Below are 10,443 nucleotides of genomic sequence, written 5' to 3'. Positions count from 1 at the left end.
TAAATATACAAATAAAATAACACTATGTTCAACTTAACCTTCTCCCAGGGTTACGAATGACAACAGTACTTGGTTCATTTGGAATTTAGAAGATAAGGAACTAGGTTATGTGTCCACTGTGGAGTTTAGAAGATAATGGATTAGGTTAAAATTCCAACAATAAGTTGAAAAAACAGCAGTGGCATAAGAATGTCCTAAAGGAATATTAGCGTACTTCCATGTGATGGCCATTGATTTTGGTAGGGAATGGTAAGGGGCAAGGCAATGGAAACAATACCATGGCATACATTTGGTAGAATCTCTGACATGGATTTTTTTTTTTTTTTTTTTCAGGTTGCATGTCTGGTGGGCATAAGGAGAAAAGACTAGAAAATGTGTTTTTTGGGAGAAATGGGATAACCACTTCAAACAAAGAAACACACATACATACGCACACACATAAAAACCAACACTTGCTCTTTTCTCTGATCTTTTTCCCTCAACTATCTTACACCCAGTTATATTTTAAGGATAGAGTCCATTTTAATTGAAGAAATTCAGGGCCATCTGGAATCTGATTTTATTCACTTATAGTTCAGTTGGTCAGCATTTAAAGATTACTGTTTGTTGAAAACCATACATTCATGGTGTTTCAGTATAGATTATATGTCAATCCATGTATAACTAAGTTATTGTTTTGATGTCTTTCCTGTTTGGTGTTTTTTGTTTGTTTGTTTGTTTGTTTTCCTTACCATTCTACCTGTTGGTGTGTGCAGAAGGTATGTCAGGTGTGGACTGTCTATACCATAGGTTTGGTTCACCAGGGAATTGTGTTACTGGTTCAGGTGGAATGTAATTCTGCTATAAGTTCAAGCATACTAGAACTTGAATAATTGAACAGAGCTGTTCAAGAATACAACTTTGTTTTGTTCTCATTCCATGTTCTAAGTCCTTGGCTCTTCTATTTTTCCTCATCTCATTTTTCTTCTTCTCGAATCTTGCCTTGGTTGTGTGCCTGACTACACTGCTACTGCTTAGTCTCCATTTTTTCTGTGTTCTATTTCTGTGTATGGGTTGAATACTTCTCTCTCTATAATAGAATCCTCTGTTTTAGGACCTAGTTCTTTTATTTAGAGCCACTGAACCAACTGTACTGTTCACCTTCCAAGAGTCTACTTGATAAGAAACGTGAGATTGCATGTTTTTCCTTTGTGCACTTTTGTTATTTTGTTTTTAGGAACAGTTTATTTTACGATATTTGTTAAAATATTCTAAACTAAGTAACAGGTCTGAGAAATGGATAACCTGTTTTTGCCTGGGGATACCATGCTCTCAAGAGGCAAGTTTTTGGATTCTTTCCTGGGAATTGATTAACTCAGATGGACTTCCATAAAAGAAATAGAATTTTTTTTTTTTTTGAGACGGAGTTTCGCTCTCTGTCGCCCAGGCTGGAGTGCAGTGGCCGGATCTCAGCTCACTGCAAGCTCCGCCTCCCGGGTTCACGCCATTCTCCTGCCTCAGCCTCCCGAGTAGCTGGGACCACAGGCGCCCGCCACCTGGCCCGGCTAGTTTTTTGTATTTTTTAGTAGAGACGGGGTTTCACAAGGTTAGCCAGGATGGTCTCGATCTTCTTACCTCGTGATCCGCCCGTCTCGGCCTCCCAAAGTGCTGGGATTACAGGCTTGAGCCACTGCGCCCGGCCTAAGAAATAGAATTTTTAAGAACACAATTTCATCCTGCCCTCTATTTCCAGAATTCTGGATTAAAACTTTGCCAATATATCTTAAAGCTATTTTGAGGACATATAGGTGATGTAATGTTGATCTGAATTGACCACTATGAGGTAACCCTTAACAGAAGAATAAATAAGGGCTGAACATGTCTTGGTTCTTTATTTTAAAAAACAGACTTAAAAGAATGCCCGTCTAATCTTGACTGTGTTCTAATTTTAACAGCATCTAAAATAGTTAATTGGCCAACACTCCAAGTTTATCATAATAGAAGTAGACAGATATAAAACAATTTGAGGTCGAGAATTCTTTAATTAGCTGCTGAAGTTATTGACAGCCTGAAAATTCACCAACAGTTTATCCCCAAAGAGGGCAGAGCTGTTGTACTCTGTAGGCAGTATGTAGTGTTGGCATGTGAGCATCCCAGGAGAAATCAAGCAATGGGTAGTTTTGGACATGGAGAAACACCTCTTGTGAAGAGCAAAAAAAAAAAAAGAGGCGTTGTCAGTGGTGGGTTCAAAGTGTGTGTACCTGCGGAATTGGTAGTCAAGCAGCATAAAAACTGTTTTATGCTTCTTTTTTTTTTTTTTTTTTTTTTTAAGACAGAGTCTCCCTCTCTCACCAAGGCTGGAGTTCAATGGCATGAACATGGCTCACTGCAGCCTTGACCTCCCAGGATCAAGTCATCCTCCCACCTCAGTCTCCTAGCTGGGATTGTTGGGGCATGCCACCACACCTGGCTGATTTTTTTATTTTTTGTAAAGACAGGATCTCACCTTTTTTTTTCTTTTTTCTTTCTTTTATTTTCTTTCTTTCTTTTTTTTTTTTGAATTGGAGTCTTGCTGTGTTGCCCAGGCTGGAGTGCAGTGGCGCAATCTTGGCGCACTGCAACCTCCGCCTCCCGGGTTCAAGCTATTCTCCTTCGTTAGCCTCCCGAGTAGCTGGGACTACAAGGTGTGCGCCACCATGCCCAGCTAATTTTTGTATTTTTAGTAGAGACGGGGTTTCTCCATGTTAGTCAGGCTGGTCTCAAACTCTTAACCTCAAGTGATCTGCCTTCCTCAGCCTCCCAAAATGCTGGTATTACAAGCATGAGCCACCATACCTGGCCAGGATCTCACCATTTTGCCTGTGCTGGTCTGAAATTCCTGAGCTCAAGCAATCCTCCCACCTTGGCCTCCCAAAGTGCTGGGGTTAGAAGGATGAGACAGGGTTAGAAAAAATAGACAGGGTCTATTTTTTGTACTTTAAAGGAAGAAAGGAAAATAGTTTTAAGAGATCTGTCATTTGAATACATTTAATCTTCTGAAGTAGGATTTTTTTCCCCACATTAGATAAAGCCTCTTGATTTCCAGGGCTCCAGAATTTGTGTTGTTCATATGTATGTATTTTTTTCTTTTTGGCATTAATGCTTTATTTACTTGTTTAAGTATTTATTTTTAAGAGACAGGATCTCACTCCGTCACCCAGGCTGGAGTGCAGTGTCAGGAGCATAGTTCACTGTAACCTTGAACTGGACTCAATAATGCTTTATTGTCTTTTTTTAAAACAGGGTCTCACTATGTCACCCAGGCTAGAGTACAGTGGCTCAATCTCAGCTCACTGCAATCTCCACCTCCTTGGTTCAAGCGATTCTCCTGCCTCAGCTTCCCAAGTAGCTGGGATTACAGGCATACACCACCATGCCTAGCTAATTTTTGTATATTTTGTAGAGATAGGGTTTCACTATGTTGCTCAGGCTGGTCTCGAACTCCTGGACTCAAGTGATCTGCCTGCCTCAGCCTCCCAAAGTGCTGGGATTACAGGCATGAGCCACCATGGCTGGCCTGCTTTATTCTTTAAAGGAAATTAAACCACAGAAATAGAATGACAGATTTGCAACTTGTTGAATGGGTTTACAATCTAATTATTTGGAAAAGCAGATATTTGAGTGTCAACTTTCAACGTGTAGTTTAATACTTGAGTAGCACATAATAGGTTTTCCCTCTGTTTTACAGATTAGCTTAATAAACTGAAAGGAACTTGTGAATCAGTCACATGATTTAATGCAAAACTTTCCTTAGGAATAAATTAGGCTAGCTTTGTTTATGTTCAAGAATCATAATGTATAGTTCTGCACCATTTATATTCTCTTGTCCTTCATTACATACTGTTGCCCTTTCTCTCTCTTCCTTATCTCCATTTTTTATTCCTTTTTACATTGCTAATGAAGAGAAGACAAGTATCAGAATCTCTGGGCCTGGATTTGTGGATTTTTAACATACTCTTCAGGTGATTCAGATGTAAACCAATGTTTGAGAGCCACTGACATCTGGGAAAGGATACTACTGGAAAGACTCTGAAGAAAGAAAAATCATGGAAAATGATTGATTTAAGGAATGAAAGAGGAAACTAAGTCAAACTTTTCAAGCGTGACTTTTCTACAAAGATGATCATTTTTAAAAATTTGAAAGGGAGGGCAAGACATGGTGGCTCATGCCTGTAATCCCAGCACTTTGGGAGGCAAAGGCAGGAGGATTGCTTGAGCCCAGGGGTTCAAGACCAGCCTGGGCAACATAGGGAGGCTCCTGCCTACAAAACAAATTTAGCCGGGTGTGGTGGTGCATGTGTGAACTCCAGCTATTCAGGAGGTTGAGATGAGAGGATTGCTTGAGCCCAGGAGTTCGAGGCTGCAATGAGCCATGTTCACACCACTGCACTCTAGCCTGAGCAACAAAGCAAGAGTCTAAGGAAAAAAAAGAATAAAACATTGATGCCAAAAATAAACACATACACACAACACAAATTCTGGAGCCCTGAAATCAAGAGGTCTTTAGTAGGGGGAAAAAATCCTACTTCAGGAGATTGAATGTATTCAAATGATAGGCCTCTTAAAAATTATTTTTCTTTTTTTCCTTTGAAGTACAAAAAACAGGCCAGGTACAGTGGCTCGTTTCTGTAATCCTAGCACATTGGGAGGCCAAGGCAGGAGGATCGCTTGAACCCAGGAGTTCCAGACCATCCTGGGAACGTGGCAAGACCTTGTCTCTACAAAAAGTAAAATAAACAGTGCTTGGTGGTGTGCACCTATAGTTCCAGCTACTCAGGAGGCTGAAATGGGAGGATTGCTTGAGCCTGGAAGTTTGAGGCTAGAGTGAGCCGAGATCACATCACTGCACTGCAGCCTGGGCGACAGAGATCCGGTTGGTTGGTTGGTTGGTAGGTAGGTAGGTAGGTAGGTAGGTAGGTAGGTAGGTAGATAGATAGCAAAGAAGGTTACATTTTTTTAAATCTTGTTATATGTTCCATACCCATTTCTTTTATTTTTTGGTGGAGAGCTTATTTTTATGCCTATTATTAATGTTACAAAATTGTTTGAAAGACTGAATGGAAAACTTTTAGGAAGTAGCTTACACGTTAGAAAAATCTGGGTCAGGCAAATAAAGCGAAAGGTAAGATGGCTAAATCAAGTATAAAAGGCTTTTAATGTTGAATATGTGATTTAACATTTGATTTAATGTTAGAATTTAGGCACTTTATCTTTTATGACTATTACACTGAGAAAACAAAGGTTTATTCGATTCTTCTTTCGGCATTATATGTCTCATATTCTTGATTCTGAATTTGTTTTTACCAAAACTAAACTTCTGTTGTGTTAAAAATGGCTGATAGGTGAAGAGTAGTATATTTTATGACCTTTGGTTTACTATGTCTGGTGGTGTAATGCAAAATTAGTAAATATGCTCTTCCTCTTTTATGCAGGACCACTGGCTGTAGGACAATTTCACCGGTCATTTCGGCGAGATAGTTTGTCTCCTTACTCCTACGTATCAACTCCATCCCATGACCACAGTACTTTCCCTCTGAAAGGTTTAGATCGGACCCCAGTTCCTCACAGGATATGGCAGAACTCCCTTGGAATGCACCCTGGACAAGTGGAGACATCTCCCACATTTTCAGATAAAGGGGTTCCATTTCCTGTACTCCAGAGGTTTCCAGCTGAGGTTACCTATACGCTGCAACCCAGCACCACATCTGTCCATGTTCAACAAGGTCCTCAAACAATGGTCAGCTCCTCCCAAAAATACAGTAACTACACACCCTCAGCACAGTACTCGCAAGCCTACTATCCAACAGGTATGATAAATTCAGGTTCATGGCCTTCTATTTAAGGTTGTTTATAATGAGCATATATATATTTTAAATGCATTTTATTGTCTCTGCTTTAACACAAACAGTAGGAATATGCATCTAAGAAATGGCAAAGATTTCTTAGCAGGAGGTATTTTTAAACAATATATAAAATTTCATTGTGTTTTTAAGGGTTGTGAAAATTTTGTTGGGTGTATAAAGGTGTGTATTGTTAGTGAAACTTGTATACTCAAAATGTGTCCTAGTTATGAAATTAAGACTTAGTACCCCAAGGGCGGATGTGGTGGCCCATGCCTGTAATCCCAGCACTTTGGGAATGTGAGGTGGGTGGATCATTTCAGGTCGAGTTCGAGACCAGACTAGCCAACATGGTGAAACCCCAACTCTACTAAAAATACAAAAATTAGCCAGGCACGGTGGCAGTCACCTGTAATCCCAGGTACTCAGAAGGCTGAGGCAAGAAAATTGCTTGAACCTGGGAGGTGGAAGTTGCAGTGAGCGGAGATCACGCCACAGCATTCCACCCTGGACGACAGAGAGACCGTCTTAAAAACAAAAAAACAAAAAACAAAAAACCTTAGTACCCCAGAACTTTATTTTAACTCTGTCCCTGGTGCCGCAGTTTTTTTTTTTTTTTAATATGTCTATTATATATTTAATATGGTTTAATCGTAAAGTGAGATTACCTCATAATGAAATCATTTATTATCTCAGTAATGATATTTAATAAAAAAACATACTCTCTGAACATTAAATTCTTTAGTAAAAACCTGGTGAACAGTGGGATCTCCGCAGTGTTATTCCTAGGCAGCTAAGAACTGGGGAGTAGCAGAGAGAAGGAGAAACCTGACAATGACAACTGACCTGGAACTCAACCAAGGGCATTGAGAACATGCTGGTAGATCCCAAGCCACTAATTGGGAACTTAGTGGGGGAAAAAAAGTTATGTTTTTTTTCCTTTCTTTTCTTTTCTTTTCTTTTTTTTTTTGAGATGGAGTTTCACTCTTGTTGCCCAGACTGGAGTGCAATGGCACAATCGTGGCTCACTGCAACCTCCGCCTCCCAGGTTCAAGCAATTCTCCTGCCTCAGCCTCCTGAGTAGCTGGGATTACAGGCATGCGCCACCACCACGCCCAGCTAATTTTTTGTATTTTTAGTAGAAATGAGATCTCACCATGTTGGAAGGGCTGGTCTCGAACTCCTGACCTCAGGTGATCCACCCGCCTTGGCCTCCCAAAGTGCTGGGATTACGGGAGTGAGCCACCCTGCCTGGCCATTTTTTTTCTTTTTTAATAGAAAACGTTTTGCAATATAATCTTACCGTTTCACTCAAATGTATTTTCTTCTTTTTTTTTTTGAGACAGAGTCTCACTCTGTTGTCAGGCTGGAATGCAGTAGTGCAATCTCGGCTCACTGCAACTTCCACCTCCTGGGTTCAAGTGATTCTTCTGCCTCAGCCTCCCAAGTAGCTGGGACTACAGGCGCCTGCCACCATGGCCGGCTAATTTTTTTTTTTTTTAGTAGAGATAGGGTTTCACCATGTTGGCCAGGCTGGTCTTGAACTCTGACCTCGTGATCCACCCACCTCGGCCTCCCAAAGTGCTGGGATTACAGGTGTGAGCCACTGCACCTGGCCTCAAATGTATTTTCAATTTTGCAAAAACACGATAGCAGTGGCATGTATTTCATCATGTGGTATGCTTTTTACACAATGATGAAATGAGGCAATAGAAATAAGACAAGGGTCAAAGCTTTAAGAAAAGACCAGAAAGAAGAAAGAGAGAAAGGGGCATCCTTACCCTGTGAATTAAATATCTAAGATCCTTTTTTTTTTTTTTTTTTTTTTTTTTTTCTAGACGGAGTCTCGCTCTGTCGCCCAGGCGGAGTGCAGTGGGCCAGATCTCAGCTCACTGCAAGTCCACCTCCCGGGTTCACGCCATTTCCCTGCCATCAGCCTCCCGAGTAGCTTGGACTACAGGCGCCCCACCTCGCCCGGCTAATTTTTTGTATTTTTTTTTGTAGAGACCAGGGTTTCACCAGGTGTTAGCCAGGATGGTCTCGATCTGCTGACCTCGTGATCCCGCCCGTCATACGGCTTCCCAAGTGCTGGGATTACAGGCTTGAGGCACTGCGCCCCAGCCATAATCTAAGATCTTTAATTTTTTTCAGTTATGTAAATCTGGAAACAATTTCTGGAAGTCTTTTGTTAGACCATTTCTCCCAGGTGGCACTAAAGGGAAAGCTAAAATATTTTTTCATTTTAAATATTTTTTCAAAAACATATTTACTTAAAGTAGAAGAAATGTAAATTAGAAAAGGGAATGGAGTGGCCGGGCCTGGTGGCTCACGCCTGTAATCCCAGCACTTTGGGAGGCTGAGGTGGGCGGATCACGAAGTCAGGAGATCGGGACCATCCTGGCTAACACGGTGAAACCCCGTCTCCACTAAAAATACAAAAAAATGAGCCGGGCGTGGTGGCAGCACCCGTAGTCCCAGCTACTAGGGAGGATGAGGCAGAAGAATGGCGTGAACCCGGGAGGCGGAGCTTGCAGTGAGCCGAGATCGCGCCACTGCACTCCAGCCTGGGCAATAGAGCAAGACTCCGTCTCAAAAAAAGAAAAGAAAAGAAAAGGGAATGGCGTAATTTGTTGCCATTTAAAAATTATAAATCTAGGCCTGGCGTACATTTAATCCTAGCGCTTTGGGAGGCCGAGGCGGATGGTTCACGAGGTCAGGAGTTCGAGACCAGGCTGGCCAACATAGTGAAACCCCGTCTCTACCAAAAAAATTACAAAAATTAGCCGGGCATGGTGGCGGCTGCCTGTAATCCCAGCTACTCGGGAGGATGAGGCAGGAGAATCACTCGAACCCGGGAGGCAGAGGTTGTGGTGAGCCAAGATGGCGCCATTGCACTCCAGCGTGGGCGACAGAGCGGGACTCCGTTTCAAAAAAAAAAAAAAAAAAATTATAAATCTGGGCGAGGGAGGCTATCCACTGCCGCCGCATCCCCTCCGCGAGCAGGAGCCCGGACCGGGTCCCGCTTGCAGCCCTAGCCGGTACCTTGTAGTCAGGCCGCGAGGGCAGCGCTGGGAGGAGGCGGCTGGACCCAGCGAGCGCCCGCGCGTGTGCCGTGAGGGGGAAGCCGCCTGCCAGTCCCCTTCGCCTTCCCTTCCCCCGCCCCCACCTTCCAACCGCGCCACATCGGCATCCGCTGCCAAAGTCAGTAGAAAGGAGCTCAACTCCAGCCACTACAGGGCCGACGAGACCTCAGGAAAACAGCAAGAAGCAATTGAACACATTGATGAAATCCAAAATGAAACAAACAGACTTAATGAACAAGCCAGTGAGGAGATTTTGAAAGCAGAACAGAAATGTAACAAACTCCGCTAACCATTTTTTTCAGAAGAGATCAGAATTGATCACCAAAATCCCACATTTTTGGATAACAACATTTATCAACCATCCACAGGTGTCTGCACTGCTTGGGGAGGAGGAAGAAGCGGCACTGCATTATTTGAGCAGAGTTGAAGTGACAGAATTTGAATATATTTAATCAGGTTACAGAATAGATTTTTATTTTGATCAAAATCCTTACTTTGAAAATAAAGTTCTGTCCAAAGAATTTCATCTGAATGAGAGTGGTGATCCATCTTTAAAGTCCACTGCAATCAAATGGAAATCTGGAAAGGATTTGACAAAGCGTTCAAGTCAAACGCAGAATAAAGCCGGCAGGAAGAAGCAGCATGAGGAACCAGGGAGCTTCTTTACCTAGTTTACTGACCATTCTGATGCAGGTGCTGATGAGTTAGGAGAGGTCATCAAAGATGATATTTGGCCAAACCCATTACAGTACTACTTGGTTCCCGATGTGGATGACGAAGAAGGAGAAGATGATGATAATGATGAAGAGGAGGACGGATTAGAAGATATTGATTAGAAGGGGATGAGAAGGAAAATGAAGAAGATGAAAATGATGATGAAGGGGAGGAAGGAGAGAAGGATGAAGAAGATGACTAATAGAACACTGATGGATTCCGACCTTCCTTTTTAAAAATTTTCTCCAGTCCCTGGGAGCAAGTTGCAGGGTTTTTTTGTTTTGTTTTTCGTTTGTTGTTTGTTTTCCTCTTGTGCTCAGTCGCCCTGTTCTTGAGATCTCTTTTCTCTGTATCATGGTTCTCACCTTATTTGGGGGAAGTACCTTGAGCAGAATACAGTGGGAAAAGAGTCTCTACCCCTTTCTGTTCGAAATTCATTTTTTTCCCTTCCTGTCTGAACAAAAACTGTATGGAATCAACACCGCTGAGCTCTGTTGAAAAAAAGAAAAACCTGCTCCCTTGTCTCTGCTGGAAGCTGGAAGGTGTGAGGCCCCTTGTGTGGGCAGTGCCCAGAATTCTAGCTTTTTTACTCCTTTCTCTGTATATTCAGCTCAGAGAGTACACTGTATCTCTGTGTGAATATGGACATTTAGCATTTACCAACATGTATCTGTCTACTTTCTCTTGTTTAAAAAAACAAAAACAGAAAACAAAACCTTAAAAAAATGGGTTTATAGAAGGTCAGCACAGGGTGGGTTTGAGATGTTTGGGTGGGTTAAGTGGGCATT

General features: G+C 42.1%; 1 protein-coding gene and 1 pseudogene across 1 annotated transcript in view; both read left to right on the top strand.

Moving 5' to 3' along the window:
- Window positions 1–223: 223 nt before the first annotated feature.
- HSF5 (heat shock transcription factor 5) overlaps window positions 224–10,443 on the top strand; it is a 62,256-nt gene continuing 52,036 nt past the window's right edge. Inside the window, exons 1-3 of the mRNA XM_017861562.1 lie at window positions 224–239; window positions 1,114–1,167; window positions 5,451–5,825. Coding sequence (XP_017717051.1) covers window positions 224–239; window positions 1,114–1,167; window positions 5,451–5,825 — 445 coding nt within the window. The remainder of the gene's footprint in view (window positions 240–1,113; window positions 1,168–5,450; window positions 5,826–10,443) is intronic.
- Window positions 6,733–9,879, top strand: LOC108521618 (protein SET-like; annotated as a pseudogene).

This window comes from Rhinopithecus bieti, unplaced genomic scaffold (assembly GCF_001698545.2).
Source record: "Rhinopithecus bieti isolate Rb0 unplaced genomic scaffold, ASM169854v2 scaffold_57210, whole genome shotgun sequence".
In the NCBI taxonomy this organism is placed as follows: domain Eukaryota; kingdom Metazoa; phylum Chordata; class Mammalia; order Primates; family Cercopithecidae; genus Rhinopithecus; species Rhinopithecus bieti.
This window is presented reverse-complemented; position numbering and strand designations above follow the sequence as displayed.